Consider the following 18,993-nt stretch of genomic DNA (forward strand, 5'->3'; position numbering starts at 1 on the left):
CATTTTCCCATAGAAATTAATGGAGCAATGCACCAAACTGTTGGGACATCTTCTACTTTGAACCTGAACTCATTCAGCCGTCCTTTACAGTCTTTCCAAGTTGTTTGAAGTAGAAACTTGGTTTGAATGTCTGTGAAATCTCAACCCGAATGTTTTTGGATTGATCGTTTCAGAATTATTTAATATTTGGTTGCAACATTTTTCCGTTGAGTTCCAAATCCTGCTTTTAAAAAGTCCCGGGACTTTCAGCTGTTCTCTTCATAGTCACCTTTTTATATCTTTCATACTTTTGGATTTATTACAGGTTTTTTGTGTGTTTTTATCGTTATTGAGGCTGTAACTGGCTCTGCTGGCCACAAATTTCACCCTTTAAAGACATTTTCTTTTTTCTCCCTTTGCAGTCGAACTCATCCTGTTTTATTAATGTCAGGCCTCTGGATTTCAACTGTGAACCTTAAAGTGGCAGCAGGACCAGCAGACACTTGAGAGCTGAGAGTTATTTGGAAAACGGGAAGCGAAACATTTTTAAAAATGCAGCAGATGCCCCAAAACAAAAGCGTTTTATCTCACTGTGTTCAGCAGAGTTTCCTCTTCCATGAAAAACACCCTTCATGACAACTGTGTGGGGATTATTTCTGAGACATCTCATTGCACAAATTAAAAAAAGAGTTGGTTTGCTCGTCACCAAATCCTCCATGATGTCACCCCGCAGTTAGTCAGCTGCTCTGGGCTCCATCCTGATTGGATTGTCCAGTCTATCAGTCCCACAGTAGCCCCGCCCCCTAATCCACCCCGTTTCTGCTGTATTTTCCTCTGAATTTAAACAATGAACATCATGTTGTATTGAAGATGTAAACTAGAGACTGAGACGTTTACTGTGCTGATGAATCAGGGAGAGGAGGGACATTTTCCAATAGACTTCAACACTATCTGATCAGTGGAGTCGCCTCCTGATGGCCTTTAGATAGAATGAAGGTTTCAGGGTGTTTTTTCCAGACTTTTATCAACAGTCTTTATTAATATAGTCAAATATAACTAACCTTTCAAAATAAAGTGCATCATTTTATTTTGATGACGATGACGTCCATCAGTGTTTTGCCAGAAGCATTTTGTTTTCAATTTCAGGTGTCAGGTGACTCTTTTCTACCACAATCTGTGTTCCAAATGTCTGTTTTTTTTCTCAGGCTGTGAACACATCACTGCTGCTCAGCCAGTCAGATGGAGCTATAAGCTCCACCATATGGCCCGGTTCTCAGACCGGACTCTGTCCCAGTCCAGCTGTGAGGAGTCCTGTCTTCAGAGACACTGGGGGGGGGGGCACGACTTTTACTGCTGGCTAATTGAACAAAGTTTGAATACAGTGGCCAAACACACACGTCTGAAATATTTATCAGGGACTCGACAAAAAGATGAAAAATAAATGAAAGTCCTTTTTCATGGTCTTCCAGATTTGCAAAGATTGTTTCATGAAATTTAAATGAGATTTCATTTCATGTGTGGACAGCCTCTAATGGTCGTCTTCACTGGGGAGGTGTGACCACTGAGGCATCAACACTGTTGACCTGAAGCCCCCCCCCCCGACTGAGCTCAGAAATCAAGACTAAATCAAGAATAGAAACAGCTCGGAGATGAACTATCAGGATTAAAACCAACTTTATTTATATCACAGCTTTATGAACTGCTGTGAAAACAGGAAACAAGAAAAACAAACCCTTCGTTCAACAAGTGTTGACCCATTATGTAGAGTGTCGGTCCATCACGGAGCGACATACAGAGACACAACGAGACGACCCAAAACCAGAACCCGAACCAGTGAACCCCTGCTGCCCCAACACAGCTTTCATGTCAGGAGTGTTCTCAAAGGCTGAAGCTGGACGTGTCCCTGAGCTCACAGCCCAGATCTGGGGTTTTACCAGCAGCTCAACAAAAGGGATGTGTTGCAGTCCACTGCTGTCTCAATCAGTGGCAGGAAGGGAAGCTCTCAGTTTCTTCAAACAGCAGCCCAGGACACGTTGTGTTGCCCAACTTCCACAGACACGATTAGCTCAGCTCCGGCCTCAGAACCCCGAAATGTTTCAGCAGCAGCAAACGAAGCGCCTGCAGGGATCAGATCGCCCTCTGTCGCTCAGACGGGAACCAACATTGAGCACAGAGATAAACTCTTTCCTGCCGTTTCCCCTCCGACATAAACAAACGCAGAGGAACATGAAGGAAAAATTTAATTAGTAAATTTTAATAAAACTAATTAGAGCTCTAACAGATGTGACTCACTCACTGTTGAATGTTCACACAAACAGGATCCCAATTTCTATATAGACATTTCAACACAGAGCAGCAGTAACACAAATCAAACAAAACAGACTACAGAGAAATGGCAGGAATGCATCATATAAATACAAGAAAGTCTTTGAGTCTCTGCAGTGAATGAGGATTTTATTTCTTTGCTCTGCATTCATTTGCACTGTGGAGATAGAACAGCTTCCTGTGGGGGGGGGGGCAACACCTGCTCGGATTAATGCAACTACTTAATATAAATCTGTGAATTCAGAAAACTTTATCGACACCCAGAACCTAAACGAAGATGGAGGTCGAAGATTAACGGCCACATCCAAAGGTCTTGTTCCACTCCTCGTACAGCTCCAGGTCTTTGGCTGAGACGCTGGGCCGCACCGTCTTCAGGGCTTCCTGGAAGTCACCGTACAAAATGGGTCGCACCTGATCTGCAGTGATGGTGGTGATGTCACTGAGCTGGATGCTGCGGATGGGCCCCAACGCCGCCTCCCGACACAGCTGAGTCATATCGGCGCCAGAGAAGCCCTCGGCCGCCGTCACCACGCTCTCCAGCTCCTGCTCCCTCAGCTGGTTCTTCTCTCGAGCCATGAGGTTGGTCACAATCTGCCGCCGGGCGGCTGCTTCGGGCAGGGGGATGTATAACCTCTTTGCCAGGCGTCGACGGGCAGCCTCGTCGATCTCCTGAGGCCGGTTGGTGGCGCCCACCACCAGGATGCGGTCCTCGGCCGCAGTGGCTGCCCCATCCAGCTGAACCAAGAACTCTGTCTTTATCCTGCGTGAGGAGTCGTGCTCGCCGTCTGTCCGCTGAGACAACAATGAGTCAATTTCATCAATAAAAATTACAGCAGGCTGGTGGCACCTGGCGATGGCGAACAAGGCCCGTACCATTTTCTCTCCCTCACCCACCCACTTTGATGTGAGTGACGAGGCGCTGATGCTAAAGAACGTGGCGCCAGACTGGCAGGCGATGCATTTTCCTATCAGAGTTTTACCAGTTCCTGGGGGTCCGAACAACAGGATGCCTTTGGGAGGACCACGGAGGCCAGTAAAGATGTCAGGCCGGAGCATGGGCCAAACTACAATCTCCTTTATGGTGGTCTTGGCAAACTCCAGGCCTGCGATGTCATCCCAGGCCACAGGAGGCCCGTGGTCCATGATCTCACTCATGATCAGCTCAACAATCTTTGGCTCAAAGTTTTTCAGACGCTCATCCAGGATCTGAGGCTCCTGGTTTGAATTTCGGCTCGGCCCGCCTTCTTCCTCCTCCTGTCGAGGCATCGGTGACACAAATTTAGAAAATGCTCCACGAGGCCTGTTAGCACCCAGAGATTTCTTCACAGCTGCTGCCATCCCAGGCGTCTGGCCTCTCTGGGGCTGATGGGGATGCTTTTTCTGTTGGTCAACTATGAACTGCTCACGAGCCGTTTTGAAGTTGGTACCGGCTCGTGGGTCAGCGGCTGCTTGACCTCCGTGTGGCCCCCTGCTGACATCCGCTCCATCTGGAGTGTAAAAATTCTTCCGCTTTGATGGATTGGATGTTGGGAAGGAGGAGTGGAAGTTTTGTGTTCCACATGCAGGCCCAGGGTTTCCCTGTGGGGGAGCTGAAGAAGGATAACTAAAGAGAGACTGCGGTCTCGCTGGCGGGCGGGGGAAGGCGTTTGAATGAACTGAGATCCCTTCTGAGCCTCTTGGCCCAGCTGCAGAAACATTCGCAGGACTAATGGCCGTGCTGTAAACTTCGGTTTTGGCCTGTGGTGGTCCTATAGTTTTCAACAATGCAGCGTCTGACCTGACACTGGTAAGGGGAGCAGGCACAGGGCTGCTGTCTTGTCCCACAGTTATGTCAACATCTTCTGGTGCCACAAGGGAACAGCCCCTCCCAGCCTGCGCCTGAATCATCTTCTGCACGCAGGGCAGCTCCAGCACGCTCTCTGCGGTCAGGGAAGACTCCCATTTGTCGCTGTAGTTCCTCTGACTGCGGGCCAGATGCAGTGCACTCTCCGCGTAGTTGTTCAGCCCCGTGCGGGGGTCATCCGAGTCCAACACCGCGGCGTAGCGCTCTGAGTAGGTCCTGAGCAGGCTGGCCATGCCGGCCTGAGAGAGCTGGGAGCTTGCCCATGCATACTGAATGGAGAGGATGTGGGCTCGGTAGGCATCGGCCGTCTGTTCAGGTGTACAGCTGCCAGATGAAATGTCAAAGGACCTCCGCTGCCATTCGTCCAGGTGTGCGCCACTCATGCCTGGCCTGCTGCAGCCTGGTGAAGGAGAGTAGACGAAATGCATTAAAAATACATCACCCCTGACACACACAGCTAACATTACATTCTCATAGAGCAGATCCTTATCAAAACTTTATAAAACCAGCCTGAAGACGATGGAAGACGATGGAAGACAAGCTGCAGGTCCTCCATTAGACGCTGTAATAAACACACAACAGGGAGGGGCGCCACTTACTCTTGTCTTTGGTGATATTAGAATAAAACAGCGGACACCTCTTGTTTACAGTTTGCTGTCTCTTCCCGCCACCACGGCTTCTTCCTGAACAGACCGACTTCCTGTCGCGTCCCACTTCGTTTTTCTGAACCCTTCGTCGGTCTCTCTGCGCCGCGTACACGGCTGAAAAACCAGATGTGGTTTTAGTTTTATTGAGATGAAACGTGACAAAATGACAAGATTTTAGATTGAAGTTTTTTTTAGAAGAATAACTTAAAACAGCTCAGGGAAGTAGCGTATAAAAAAAATCGGAACTGGACCCGAAACATGCCTCCGTCTATTAAATGTTATTATTCTGCTTTATGCTCGGCGTTAAGTTTTTTACGACTTAAAGTTGATTATTTAATCTTACCCGGAGTGAAAAACTTGAATTAATTACGGACTTTCTCCTGGTTAATGGTCTCAAGATCAGTTACTTCACATCGTTCGGGTCTACGCCGCCATCTTGTGGTCGCAGAAACAAACCAAACAAATACATTGATTGCTCAGAGCGTTGCATTCTGGGAGATGTAGTGTGAATGTTTCTTAAATTCGGCAGAAGCACTTAATTCTGCTGCGTATAATTTTTAACAACCATGCATTAAAGTTAATTGTATCTTCATTGTGTTTATAATTGCTTTGGTCATGATTTAAAAACATTTCAATGTCGCCGCTCTGGGGATATCGGCCTTGCTGTAGACTACATTAACCATAACCGGGGAGCTCTGTGTGTTTGCCGTCGACGGCGGATGACGGCGGCCGATAAGCTTTACAGAATAAAGCACACGTTGCTGTCGGAGAAAGAAATGACTGCTTTCGTGACATTTAACAGCTAACACGCCAGTTAATACGCATTTACAGGACATTTTTTAATGAAGCCTGCGTCTCTACGGAGGAGAATATCGGAAAAGTTTCCCTCCTCGGCGCTCCCAGTTTGTTGTTTGTTAGCTGCAGCTAATCCGGAGACGGGATGTAAATGAACCCAGACGGGACCGGCAGCCGACAGCAGTCCGACAGGCACACCCCGATCCTGGGGAGGGGGGGGGACCAGAGGAGCCCACCATGAAACCGCCTTTCTGCTCATTCAAAGCTCTTCTCTTCCCGGCTGTGTTAGCATCGAGCTGCTGAGGCTGAAGGGAGGACGGGATATGACTGACTCATCATCATGGCACGGACCGAGGAGATAACCCTGCACGGTCTGCCTGCTGCAGTGCCTCACAGCTAGACACACACAGTCCGCTTTTCTTTCTCTGTTTGTTTTCTTCTTTGCTGTTTGCTGCTTGGTCAGAGTCAAAGAGGCACCATGAATGCGCCCGTCTACACTTTTGTCACCCGCGACGACAACAGCACTGTTTATGCAGAAGTTTCCAAAATCCTCCTCTCGACCGGAAAATGGAAACGGCTGAAGAGAGACAATCCCAGATTCAACCTGATGCTTGGTGAACGGAACAGACTTCCCTTTGGGCGGCTTGGTAAATTCAGTTTTCCCCTTGTTGTTGGCTTTGATGCAGACCTCAGACGGAAAAGTCTGTGTGCTAAATTTGGAGTCCACCCACTCAGAATGAGGCATCTGCTGTGACTGCGCAGAGATGCTTCCTCCAGCATCTCGTGGAAAGATTGGGCCTTTTTATTTACAAGGAATTTGAACAGATTTTGCAATAATCTCACTTCTCCTTTTCACAGGTCATGAACCAGGACTGGTGCAGCTTGTGAATTACTACAGAGGAGCCGACAAGCTCTGCAGAAAGGCATCTTTGGTCAAGTATGCATGATCCTTTTTCGAAGGAAACCCCATTCAAGTTAGTAAGACATGTAAATTATTTAGAGAATTGCATTAGCTGACCATTTCCCTTTTCCATACCACCAGGCTAATAAAGACCAGTCCAGAGCTGTCTGACTCCTCTAACTGGTTCCCAGAATCCTACATCATCTACCCCACTAATCTCAACACCCCCGTTGCTCCAGCTACAAACGGCATCAGCCATCTGAAGAACAATCCCAAAACAGATGAAAGGGAAGTTTTCCTGGCCTCTTATCACTCTAAAAAAGAAAGTGGGGAGGGTACGGTGTGGATAGCCAAGTCTTCTGCTGGAGCTAAAGGTAGAATCTGTTATCCACATTTTTTTCAGCTTTGGTCCAAGAAACAAGGAGGTCTTAGTCAGACGTTGAACCTTCTGTGTTTTCTTGGGTTATGATGCTTTCAAAATTCCAAATAAATTGAGGATGGGGTGGCCTCACATCTTTCTTTTAATTGCCACAGGTGCTGGTATTTTGATATCCCACGATGCTAATGAACTGCTGGAGTACATTGATAATCAGGGACAGGTTCATGTCATCCAGAAGTACCTGGAGAAACCTTTACTTCTGGAGCCGGGACATCGGAAGTTTGACATCAGGCAAGTTATTAATTTTTAGCAAAACAACATTAGCAGGATGTACAAGGTCTGTTTAGACTTTGCGAGTAATGCTCTTATCCTATATGCCATCACACTGCTAGGAGCTGGGTGTTGGTGGACCATCAGTACAACATTTATTTATACCGGGAGGGCGTGCTGCGAACATCCTCAGAGCCCTACAACAGCTCCGACCTTCAGGACATGACTAGCCACCTGACCAACCACTGCATCCAGAAAGAGCACTCTCAGAACTACGGACGATACGAGGAGGGGAATGAGATGTTCTTTGATGAGTTCAGGCTCTACCTGCTGAACACTCACAATGTCACTCTGGAGACCGCCATATTACCTCAGATCAAGCAGATCATAAAGTAAGTCCTGCTCATTTTGTTAAGAATGTTTGATGAATGTCAGATTTAACTCTAATTTATGGAGACTGCATCGGTTAACATGCATGATAAAAATGTAGCAGTAAAGAAAGGAGCACCTTTCAAACCAGTGTCTCCTCTGCCTCTCCTCTCCAGAAACCCTGAGATGTAAAACACACACATTAGTAACAGACTCTTGTGGTTATTATTTACTAAATATAACTTATTTGATCACTACATTAAAGCTTTACTACAAAACTAATGATTTCAGTCAGTTCCAGCTCTGTCTTAAGTCTAGACAATAACATGGCAGTGTTAGCATTGTGGCCTTATTAGCATGGCAGGTTTATTTCTAAAATGTAAAATCTTTTGTCCTTTGATCTCCTTTTATAAAAATGATTAAGATGAGTAAATACAGTTAATTGTACATTTTACTCCAGAAATATCGAAAGTAATTATCACAGAAACAAAGAATCTCAACAAATATATGGTCAATAATTTCACATTAAAACACACACATTAACTGAGCTGCTAATACTGAATATTTAACAGGTTATTGCTTCTGCAGAATCAATAACCTGTTAAATAAAGTTGCAGGTGTTGCACTGTATTGAAATATTCTGAGCAGTACTAATTAACATAAGTGAAAGTCAATTATCATAAGTGCCAGCACATTTAATTAAGACAAGGGCTTTTTAATTAATTTGATTGATTGATGGAACAAAGTTTAATGTCAGTGCTGCATCGTGTCATCACATGTGGAGGTTGATCATCTCAGTAATTGTTAAAACAGCATCACTTTCAGTCTAATCCATCACTCGTGCTGATTAATGTTGTGAAAATATGGGAACAGTGCACATCATTAAAAACAGCAGTAACACCAACCAACACCAACCTTAACTATGATAACTCTGCTGCAGTGCATGCTGGGAGGCCTTTTTTATGCCAGTCCTTTCAAACAGCACCAAAAGTCAGAAAAATTGGTTTAGACGGTGTTTACAGATGGTTTTGTGTCGTGGTTTCACAGGAGCTGTCTGTCATGTATTGAACCGGCAATCAGCACCAAGCACCTGTCCTACCAGAGCTTTCAGCTCTTCGGGTTTGATTTCATGGTGGACGAGAGCTTCAAAGTGTGGCTCATTGAGATCAACGGAGCTCCAGCCTGTGCACAGTCAGTAGCATTCAGCTCATCCTTCATTTAAAAGTCTCTCTCTCTGACGCCGTCAGCCATCTTGGTTTTTAGAAGTTATGAAGTACATCATTTAATTTTGTGATATTTGTATTTCTTCACATTTTAACTCCACTACATTTCTACAACTACAACTAAATAACTGTTGATGAAGTACAATAGATTAAGAAAATGATAAATACTATGTATAATAAATGGATCCACAGCTGACAGGGTTGTGCGTGCTTTCTGTTGACTTGTATTGAACTCATTAAACCAACCTCGCACTTCTTCTGTCCTTTCCTCCACAGGAAGCTGTATTCAGAGCTCTGTCAAGGTATTGTGGATGTGGCCATTTCAACTGTGTTCACCATGAACAGCAGCAGTGAATCCTCAGCTGCTTCCTCGTCTCCTTACTCCTCTTCCCCATCCTCCACTTTCACCACCAACTCCTGCTCCTCTCCCAAGCTGCGAGGCCCCCTCCACGTGGGCCCTTTCACTCGACTGTAAGCTGATGCGTTCCCCCCATCTCATCCCATATAGAAGCTTCCTCATGCTCCGCCTTCACTCCTACTCTACACCCCGAGAAGTAGCACACGCCAGCAAGCCGAGCCTTTACCTGAACCTCGCCTGTGTTGTCCGTTTCATTATGGAACCTAACTGGACTGTGGGAGTGATCTCTGCTCTCCTCGTGACTGCGAGAATGCTGACAGATGAGGACAGTCACTCTTCCATCTCAGTCCCAAGACCACACCCAGTTTCTCCCCGAGCAGATGAACGGCATTCTGAAGGATGCAGAGCTGCTCCAAGTGCGACTGTAGTGCCTTACATTTCCCACCACGCTCCCTTAAAGAGGACTGCCATTACAGCTTGCTCTGTTATCGTGACTTGTACCTGTTCTATAAGCCTTTGCACTGTTGCTCAATGCCGTCATGATCCGTCCACAAGCGTTAGCATAAAGACACCTTGATATTGGAGGTTTTAATAGATTTATTTTCCCATCAGACACTTTTCTTATTTCTTTTTTTGTAGTTTTCCTGCAGCCACCTGTATCCTTGAATTGGGATGAAGAATGCTAACGATATAATTTAATTTATGGCTCCCACTCACCCAATATTTCACCGTTTTCATCAAATTGATCTGGTTGACCCTTTTTTCCACCGGCAGGCGAGTCTGTCTTTTTGTTTGGCCCTCAAGGAGTGTCGTCATCTGATGTCCATATGAGCGCACAGACTCAGTGGGGAAAGAGTGAGCTGTTAGCTGATGTGCTAACTGATGAAGGATGTCGTCCCAGGTTTGTTGCTCCTGTAAGTGTCTGCACATTAGTGCGAGACATTTTGATATGTGATTTCTATTTTTAAAACTTCACTGTGACAGGATGCTGATAAGAACAGGAGCTGTTGAGTACCCGTTTCTGCTATGCAGTTTTTTGACCCGAGCCTTTTCCGTCGCAGACAGAAGCCAGATGTTCGTGGATATTAGCAGGTTTTTTTGATTAGTGGAAAAGGGGCTTTAGTCTGTTGAGCTAAACAGTTGAAATTTCAAGGTTAGTCTTGAATGACAGCATTCCTCTAATGACCATGTGGGCACTAAATGTTCTCTACACTGAGGGCAGCGGGGTGGCTCAAGTTTACATCCATCCCAACAAGCTCTGCCCCGACCTCTGACCTCTGGCCTCTGATCTCTCTCACAACAAAGGAACTCCCTTAAAGTGGGATCAGTAATGTCTAATCTGACATTATTCTGTCATTAACAAATTCATCACAAAATTTTATTTATCTGATGTTTGTCATTAGAAGAGAGCATGTTTGTGTGACAGCATGTAGTCGTTTGCAACCTCAAAAACTTGCACTGTTGGCGTCCGTGTTCGAATTCTGAACAGATAGACTCTATTTGTAAAGTGTCGTCAATAAGTGTGTGGATTAAGATTTTGGAGCTGTTGAAATGAAAATAGAGTAGATTGTGTGGTGTGATGTTGATTATTAAACTACAAAGTATGTTATTGAGCATTAAAATCAAGACCCCATGAAATAAAACTGACTTGAAACTATAAACTTTTATAAAGAGAGAGGGGGGGGAAAAAAAAAAGCTAATGGAGACCAGAGACATGCTTCTGACTCTGGTCTAATGTCATGACAGAAGAGAAGTCACAGACAAAAATCCTCAGCAGGTGGCTGCTTCTTCTTCTTAACTTCCTTTTGGACTCACATTTGTTTCATGGGGTCATTAAAATATTTTAGTTCTTTTAGTTTCACTGAATCTCTTTGTGAAGAACTGAGACCGGAAGTGTAACTGTCCAAGGAGATTCGTCAGATTTATTATGTCACTTTTCTTTTAGCTTTTTCTTAGATATGAAACTTTCGATTAGCATGCTGACTAGTTGCACTTCCACTGGGCTCATTTTTAACAGAATAAGTCATTAGTCTCTCATACTGTGGGAATCCCTGCTGCTCTTCCTCTCTTCTTTTTTTTAAAACTGTAAACGTCTTGTTGTGCTTCAAGATATGTTAAGGGATACCATGGAAAGCTTCTATTTCAGTTTTTTTTTTTAATCACTGTGTATTTATGTTCACAAGACAACTATGAAGAATAAAAGAAATGCAAGTGGCTGAAGGTCAGAAAGGTGAGATGGTTACAGGGCAGAATACACTGACAAAACAACTCATTTACTTCAAGAAACTGGATTGAAGCAAAAATCTTAGAACAGCAGAAGCCCTGTGATAGCTGATGTGATGTTGAGCAGGTTCGGAAAGTAGAAAACTGACATTTTGGTCATAATTGTGTTGGTAAGTTGGTTTGTCAGCTGATTGTGGAAATTTCAAAGGCAACTATTAGTTTTGTTTTTTAAAATTACATTTCTTGGAAAATTTTCTTTACATCAAAGGGACGGGTGCCTTAGAGGGAATTGCGTATTGATTACAAAAAAAAAAAGCAATGGACCTCCATCATATAAATGCACCTTCATTTTTTTTTTTTTTTTTTTTTTTTGTACCCAAGTGAATTTGCTTCATTCATTTGTTGTGTGATCTCCTTTGAATTCAATGATGTATCTTCTTATACAGAGTTTTTTTTCTACATCAGATTAATTTTCTCATGTTTTCCGGGAATTCCTCATCTTTACCAAAGATCCGATTCCTGCTGTAAAATGTTTTGTAGTTATAATAATCCGGATATTGTCACATCAACTGGGCCAAATGGTATCATATTCCGAAGAATGTCTGTGCTGTGCTTTTGTTAGGTGATGTTTTATCCAAAATACTGCATGACCATTAGTCTTCATCAGAAACAGTATTACTAGAATAAAAACATACTACAATTATCAAGCTTCTGTCGTGTATACATTTCTGAACCACACGGTTGGTTTGGAATTGGTTCGCTCTGGTTTGTGTACAAAGCATGTGTTTCTCTTTCTTTCCTAAAGTTACAAGCATTTATCCATTTTAGTCGTCATGCAATTATCCAGATGTTGCATTTTCTCTTCAGTTTCAGCATTTACTCCAAGAACCACACAGAAGACAGACCAATCAGGCACAACAATTTTGGCAAATTGTGTTCTGTACTTATGCAAATGAAGCTTTAGGAGACAGATGAGCAAAATCAGTTATGATGGTTAAGAGTTAATTGTTTGAAAAAAGTTTAAACAGTAGGATGTCATGTCCAACTTTGACGGCCCTGACCACACAGCTGTCTTCTCTTGAACCACATTTAATAATTTAAATGTAAGAATTATATATATATATATAGAATTATTAGATAAAGATATAAAATAGAATTATTGGAACAGGAAACAGAAAAAGGGGCGGTGTTTATCTTGTGAGGTCAAAGTAGCTGCAGGTTTTTTAAACACAATTATCCAAAAATACAGCTGCAGTGGAAGAAACCTGCATCTTCTCAGGCAGAAAACAAAAGACACGCTGAAATAAAGTTTACTTTTAAAGATCCACCGCCACGTGGCAGCAGCTCCGCAACACGGAAGTGACCCGAAACCTCAGAGCGAAGAAGAAGAAGAAGGAGGAGGGGGAGGAAGCAGTGTGGAAGTACTTCCGGGGTCACCATGCACATGTGGTAAACAAGCTGTCGGCGTAAGCATGGACCATTCAACAAAGTGGAGTAATTTACCCAAAGCTCCGAGTCTGAAGAATCTGACACACGGAAGGTTCGGAGACCTGAAACCGGATCAACATGCGGCGGTTCAGGATTTGACTAAAGCCCACATCGAGTCTTTCGACCAGGCAGTCACTGACGGACTCAGCCGCGTCGTGCAGGTCCGAGAGATTTAGAACAACTGTGCTCAATCTAACGTTTTAATGAAACTGTAATTCAAGTTAACGGCCCTTTTCAAATCTTACCGAAAACGACAGCTTTGCTAACGTTTGTCTCTCAAATGATGTGTATTTCTGTTTTCTGACTGTCAGGCTAGCTCGTCTTTAAGTGTCTGAGGTGTTTACCTGGTTAATATTCCCAGCTCCCCCTGAACTATCTGACCTCAGTGTCTTCCCCTTCATCGTCCTGTTGTTTCCTGTTTCCTAACCCCTTGGTGCTGCCAGTATTTGGAGATGTGGCTTGTCTCTTCCAGGCCATCCCTCCCTTGGAGTTCATGGTCAAAAATGACAAGATCACCCTGTCGTTCGTCGAAGCCACCATCCAGCAGCCTTCGGTGGCCAAAGGGAACATCTGCAGGGAGCTGAGGGTGTTTCCTGCAGAGTGCAGGGGCAGAAGGTGCTCCTATAAAGGGAAGCTGGTGGTAAGACTTCAGACTCACACACAACCTTTAGTGACATTCACTGCCTTTGTAATGTTAATTTGATTGTTTGATATGTGCGGGTTGGTTGGCGGTTTGATTCCCGGCTCGTCTGGTCCACATGTCCATCGGTCCTTTGCTGCGCTCTGTTGTGCCATCGATGTCTCTGGTGCAGAAGTGCAGCGTATCGTATAAACGATATGATACAACTAGAAAAGCATGCTATGAATCTGTTTATAATTTAGATGTTAACTGCAGGGTGACGTGGTGGTATAGTGGGTGAGCACTGTTGCTTCACAGCAAGGAGGGTTTGAGCGCCAGGCCTTGAACTTTGCTGATATTGGATGAATAGATATTAACCGTTAGTTCAGCCCAAAGGTGGGAAACTACAGAAATAGTCAGTCACAGATTGGATGTGAGAAGTTTTTTTTTATGATCTCAGGTGGACATCAGCTGGTTGGTCAATGGAGTCCCCAAAGGCATCATCAAACAGTCACTGGGCCAGGTGCCCATCATGGTCAAGTCCAAGCTGTGTAACCTTCATGGGATGTCCCCTAAGGAGCTTGTCGAACATCACGAAGAGGCAGAGGTAAAGAACACGTTTGTAAGATGAACGTGAAAACATTTTATGTATCCAAATATCTTAAACTTCCTCTTAATTATTAACAGGAAATGGGCGGTTATTTTATCGTGAATGGAATTGAGAAGGTTATCCGAATGCTAATCATGCCGAGGAGGAACTATCCCATTGCTATGGCGAGACCTAAGTGGAAGAGTAGGGGACAGGGATATACCCAGTATGGTAAGGATACCCGTTCAGATGACGTGCAAATACAAAGAAGGTTAAATCTAATAAAACTGAAAGTGGCAATGGTAAACATTCAACCGGTAAAACTTCATGTCATTATCTTTTTCCTCCCACAGGTATTTCTATTCATTGTGTTAAGGAAGAGCACACAGCCATCAACATGAATCTACATTATCTGGAAAATGGGACTGTAATGCTAAACTTCATCTATCAGAAAGAGCTCTTCTTCCTCCCACTGGGCTTTGTTCTCAAGGTAGTATCAGGATTTGTATATTTTAAGGATGAGCAGATCTGCAGGAGTTTTCACTTAAGGGAAGAAAAGAAGACTGGATATTTTACAGACATATATTTAACTAAAATATGCACTTTCTGAAGAAACTGTGTTAAATTTGATTGTTTGAGGAAAAGCTGATGCTAAACTACTTTGCTGAAAATGAAAATGAAGATGAAATGTGTTTGCAAGATAATCATGGTCTAATCACGGTCGTGTGTCTGAGTTAGGTTTAGACTCCAAAGCACCAAATGAGATGAATGATTTCATTAATACAGATCATTGTTTTTGCTGCGCCCCCCAGGCCTTGGTGGACTTTACAGACTTCCAGATCTACCAGGAACTGATCAAAGGCCGCGAAGACAATTCCTTTTACAAGAGCTGTGTATCAGAGATGCTGCGCATTGTCTCGGAGGAGGGCTGCACGACCCGTAGCAAAGTGCTCAACTACCTCGGAGAGCGCTTCAGGGTTAAAATGAACCTCCCAGAGTGGTACACAAACGAGCAGTGTGCCAACTTCCTGTTGCAGTGAGTTTTCATCATGCTTGGATGTGTTGTTTCTTTCGAATGCTTGTTACAGTACTTTGTGGTACCTTGACTAAAAGGGGCGTGTTCTTATTTAATCAGCGAGTGCGTCTGTATCCACCTGAAGTCTGACGCAGAGAAGTTCTACCTGTTGTGTCTGATGACAAGGAAGCTTTTCACGTTTGCCAAGCAGGAGTGTATGGAGGAGAACCCTGACAGCATCATGTGTCAGGAAGTGCTCACTCCTGGTCAGCTGTACCTGATGTTCCTGAAGGTAAGTCAGCCAGTGACAGAAACAATTTATAAAGCAAACATTAGTTACACAGATCAGATTGACTTCATCCCATCAGAAACATTCTATGTTTGCAGTTAGATTTTCTATTTTAATGAAAACCACTTTGTGCTGCTATTTTTCTTTACCAAGAATTTGAATAACAGTAAAAATAATAACTGTTCATAACAACAATCAAACTGATTGAACTAATAATTCTCTTCGAATGAGATTTAAACACACTGACATCTCATCATAGGAGAAACTGACTGCCTGGTTGGTGTCTGTGAAGCTGTCCTTTGACAAGAAAGGCAGCAGATTGAACGGGGGATTGAGCCCTGAAAACATGATGAAGATATTCAACATGGGCTCTGATGTGACGAAACCCTTTGAATATCTGCTGGCTACAGGAAACCTCAGCTCCAAGTCAGGTATTGTAGTGTGAGATTTTAAAATAATAATAATAATTAAAGTGAACTAAACATAGTTTTCCCCTCTGATCCCAGGTCTTGGCATGCTGCAGAACACAGGCCTTTGTGTTGTTGCTGACAAGCTCAACTTTATCCGCTATTTGTCCCATTTCCGCTGCGTGCACAGAGGAGCAGCCTTCGCCAAGATGAGGACGACTACTGTTCGTAAACTTTTGCCTGAGTCCTGGGGCTTCCTGTGTCCCGTCCACACTCCGGACGGGGAGCCATGTGGCCTTATGAACCACATGACCGCCAGCTGTGAGATTGTGGCTCCGACCTTGGCCACTACGTCCCTGCCTGCCCTGCTCTGTTCCCTCGGTGAGCTGTTAATGCTCAGTTCAGCTGTAGGCCAGAAATACATCATGCCCATGGAAATTAATTGTACAAAATCTTTTCTGTCCCTGGTGAACAAGGTGTTACTCCAGTGGATGGTTCTCCTGGTCAAGCCTATTCAGACTGCTACCCTGTTGTCCTTGATGGAGCTGTGGTGGGCTGGTTGGAGGCTGAATTAGCGCCAGTAGTGGTTGACTCACTGCGCAGGTTCAAGGTATGATTGTAAAATATTGTAGAACAGCTGGACGGTGCATCTTGTGGATGCAGAAATTTGATATTTAATCCAATACTTTCAGGTACTGAAAGAGAAGAAGATCCCTCCTTGGACTGAGATTGTTCTGGTTCCTAAAACAGGGAAAGCCAGCTTGTACCCAGGGCTGTTCCTCTTCACAACACCGTGCCGTATGGTGCGGCCTGTTCGCAATTTAGCTCTTGGAAAAGAAGAGTTAGTTGGGACCTTTGAGCAGGTAAGTGTACAAGTACAGTTTTGAATAACGTTGTTATCAGCCATTCATTTGAAGAGCTCTACTGAACTGTTTAAACATCATATTCTGTCTTGCAGCTTTACATCAATGTGGGCATATTGGAGGATGACATCGAGCCAGGAGTGAGCACACATCAGGAGCTTTTCCCTCACAGTATGCTGAGTGTAGTGGCAAACTTCATCCCCTACTCTGACCACAACCAGAGCCCCAGGAATATGTATCAGTGTCAGATGGGTGAGTCTGAGACTGCCATTAGGGGATCAGATATTTCAGATTCTATTACTGTCAAAAATAAAACTCATTTTCATTGCAGGTAAACAGACGATGGGGTTCCCCCTGCACTCATTTATGGAGCGCTCAGATAACAAGCTGTACCGGCTGCAGACCCCACAGAGCCCACTGGTCAGGCCCTACATGTACGACCACTACAACCTGGATAACTACCCCAGCGGCACAAATGCTGTTGTTGCCGTCATATCCTACACGGGCTACGACATGGAAGATGCAATGGTAAGTAAAACACAGTTATTACTGTGATGTGTTACCAAATTCAATACTGAACTAGAATCCTGACACACTCTTCAAGATTGTCAACAAGTCATCGTGGGAGCGGGGCTTTGCCCATGGAAGCATCTACAAGACTGAGCTGGTGGATCTGGCTGTGAAGATGAAGGGAGAAGACAGTGTGGTGTTTGGGACTAAGCCAGGGGAGGTGAGTGCAAGACTGGATGCTGATGGACTTCCTCACATTGGATCAACACTTCGGTATGGAGACCCATTTTACAGCTGTATCAACCTCAACACTGGCCAGACCTACGTCACCTACTACAGGTAAGGGCCAAATCACCATGGTCATCTTTAATCAGCCCGCTTCAAAATATGAAGTAAAGATTTAACTTCGAAGGTTGTCTTCATGTTTTCAAAAGGGAAACGTTCAATAATGTTCACTGAATAAATGATGCGTGTTAATTATTCTCCATTCTGATTTCCCAGGAGCCAAGAAGAATGTGTGGTCGACAACATAAAGATTTGCAGTAACGACTCTGGCTCAGGTCATTTCAAACGCATCTGCATCACCATACGAGTTCCACGTAACCCCACCATTGGTGACAAGTTCGCCAGTCGCCACGGTCAGAAGGGCATTCTGAGCCGCCTGTGGCCGGCGGAGGACATGCCCTTCACGGAGAGCGGCATGTCTCCCGACATCCTGTTCAACCCCCATGGTTTCCCCTCCCGCATGACCATTGGGATGCTGATTGAGAGCATGGCCGGTAAGTCCGGCGCCCTGCACGGCCTGAGCCACGATGCCACACCCTTCACCTTCTCCGAGGAGAACTCCGCGCTGGAGCACTTTGGTGAAATGCTCAAGGCTGGCGGCTACAACTACTACGGGACGGAGCGGCTCTACAGTGGAGTCAGCGGTCAGGAGCTGGAGGCCGACATCTTCATCGGCATCGTCTACTACCAGAGGCTGCGTCACATGGTCTCGGACAAATTTCAGGTGAGGACCACAGGAGCACGAGACAAGGTGACCAACCAGCCGGTGGGAGGGAGGAACATCCAGGGAGGCATCCGCTTCGGAGAGATGGAGCGAGACGCCCTGCTGGCGCACGGCTCCTCCTTCCTGCTTCACGATCGACTCTTCAACTGCTCGGACCGATCGGTGGCTCAGGTGTGCGTTGACTGTGGCAGCCTCCTCTCCCCCCTGTTAGAGAAACCGCCTCCATACTGGTCGGCCATGCGCCACCGGAAAACTGTATGCACCCTGTGTGGGAAAAGTGACTCTATTGACTCCGTGTCTGTCCCGTATGTCTTCAGATACTTTGTAGCTGAGCTAGCAGCCATGAACATTAAAGTCAAGTTAGACATTAAGTGAAGTAACATGAGGAGGCACATATCAGAGGTATAAGTGTTAAAAAGAAGCTGTGTGATTATATAAAAACAAACATACTGTACAGCCATGATGTGTGTAAGAGCCTGTTTCGTCAAAGATGTTTTATTAGAGAGAGAAATGAGCAACACGCAGCATATGGTGAATTAATGTGATTTGTAACCCAAAGATTTTTTGTATGTTCAATAAAAACCATGTGCTCCACTGATACTGTTCTCTGGCTGATTGTCCCACGGAATTTATAAACAGTTGTGGAAGTTTCACATTTACTATTTTAGAAGAGCCATCAACTTTAGTTTAGCTTTTAATTTGTGCAAATCTAAGAAATGTGTGATTGTTGGATTGTGGATTGTGAATTCATGTGGTGTAGCTACAGTTTTGGCTCTGCTCAGTGCAGAAACGGAAGGATCAGTTTGGCTATAAACTGACAGATTATGATACCAACGTTTTACTAAACAAAAACATGTTTACAGGAAATAAAAGTGAGTTGTTTTCTAAAGCT

At 44.6% G+C, this 18,993-nt stretch overlaps 3 protein-coding genes across 6 annotated transcripts; 2 read left to right on the forward strand and 1 right to left on the reverse strand.

The window, feature by feature from the left end:
* Positions 1-1,636: 1,636 nt before the first annotated feature.
* fignl1 (fidgetin-like 1) lies at positions 1,637-6,247 on the reverse strand. Of its 2 annotated transcripts, XM_029521404.1 has the most exons (3): positions 5,138-6,247; positions 4,747-4,908; positions 1,637-4,547 (listed from the first exon to the last, which is right to left on the reverse strand). In XM_029521404.1, exon 3 carries the CDS (start codon positions 4,528-4,530, stop codon positions 2,596-2,598), a length of 1,935 nt encoding a protein of 644 aa, XP_029377264.1. In that variant the 5' UTR covers positions 4,531-4,547; positions 4,747-4,908; positions 5,138-6,247; the 3' UTR covers positions 1,637-2,595. The 2 variants fall into 2 exon arrangements, with proteins under 2 accessions (XP_029377264.1, XP_029377265.1); XM_029521405.1 differs by having other exon boundaries at positions 4,747-6,247.
* ttl (tubulin tyrosine ligase) lies at positions 4,838-12,016 on the forward strand. Its single transcript, XM_029521407.1, has 7 exons — positions 4,838-6,236; positions 6,448-6,526; positions 6,632-6,864; positions 7,025-7,160; positions 7,262-7,531; positions 8,556-8,699; positions 9,008-12,016. The coding sequence occupies exons 1-7, from the start codon at positions 6,068-6,070 to the stop codon at positions 9,204-9,206; spliced, it is 1,230 nt and encodes a 409-aa protein (XP_029377267.1). The 5' UTR covers positions 4,838-6,067; the 3' UTR covers positions 9,207-12,016.
* Positions 12,017-12,749: 733 nt separating this feature from the next.
* polr1b (RNA polymerase I subunit B) lies at positions 12,750-18,693 on the forward strand. 3 transcript variants are annotated; one of them, XM_029521124.1, is made up of 15 exons: positions 12,750-12,961; positions 13,273-13,440; positions 13,880-14,026; positions 14,107-14,239; positions 14,362-14,498; positions 14,821-15,044; positions 15,144-15,315; positions 15,572-15,743; positions 15,819-16,100; positions 16,196-16,329; positions 16,412-16,582; positions 16,678-16,834; positions 16,914-17,110; positions 17,187-17,431; positions 17,594-18,693. In XM_029521124.1, exons 1-15 carry the CDS (start codon positions 12,785-12,787, stop codon positions 18,474-18,476), a joined length of 3,399 nt encoding a protein of 1,132 aa, XP_029376984.1. In that variant the 5' UTR covers positions 12,750-12,784; the 3' UTR covers positions 18,477-18,693. The 3 variants fall into 3 exon arrangements, with proteins under 3 accessions (XP_029376984.1, XP_029376985.1, XP_029376986.1); XM_029521125.1 differs by lacking the exon at positions 13,273-13,440; XM_029521126.1 differs by lacking the exons at positions 15,572-15,743; positions 15,819-16,100; positions 16,196-16,329 and having other exon boundaries at positions 15,144-15,348.
* Positions 18,694-18,993: the final 300 nt, after the last annotated feature.

This window comes from Echeneis naucrates, chromosome 15 (assembly GCF_900963305.1).
Source record: "Echeneis naucrates chromosome 15, fEcheNa1.1, whole genome shotgun sequence".
Taxonomy (NCBI): domain Eukaryota; kingdom Metazoa; phylum Chordata; class Actinopteri; order Carangiformes; family Echeneidae; genus Echeneis; species Echeneis naucrates.

Excerpts from the sequence above, each read along its gene's own strand:
- ttl (XM_029521407.1), top strand. The coding sequence starts at position 6,068 with ATGAATGCGCCCGTCTACACTTTTGTCACCCGCGACGACAACAGCACT. Across the intron at positions 7,161-7,261 it reads CATCGGAAGTTTGACATCAG|GAGCTGGGTGTTGGTGGACC; the intron begins GCAAGTTATTAA and ends TCACACTGCTAG. Across the intron at positions 7,532-8,555 it reads CAGATCAAGCAGATCATAAA|GAGCTGTCTGTCATGTATTG; the intron begins GTAAGTCCTGCT and ends GTGGTTTCACAG.
- polr1b (XM_029521124.1), top strand. The coding sequence starts at position 12,785 with ATGGACCATTCAACAAAGTGGAGTAATTTACCCAAAGCTCCGAGTCTG. Across the intron at positions 14,027-14,106 it reads AACATCACGAAGAGGCAGAG|GAAATGGGCGGTTATTTTAT; the intron begins GTAAAGAACACG and ends AATTATTAACAG. Across the intron at positions 16,101-16,195 it reads TGCCCTGCTCTGTTCCCTCG|GTGTTACTCCAGTGGATGGT; the intron begins GTGAGCTGTTAA and ends CTGGTGAACAAG.
- fignl1 (XM_029521404.1), bottom strand. The coding sequence starts at position 4,530 with ATGAGTGGCGCACACCTGGACGAATGGCAGCGGAGGTCCTTTGACATT.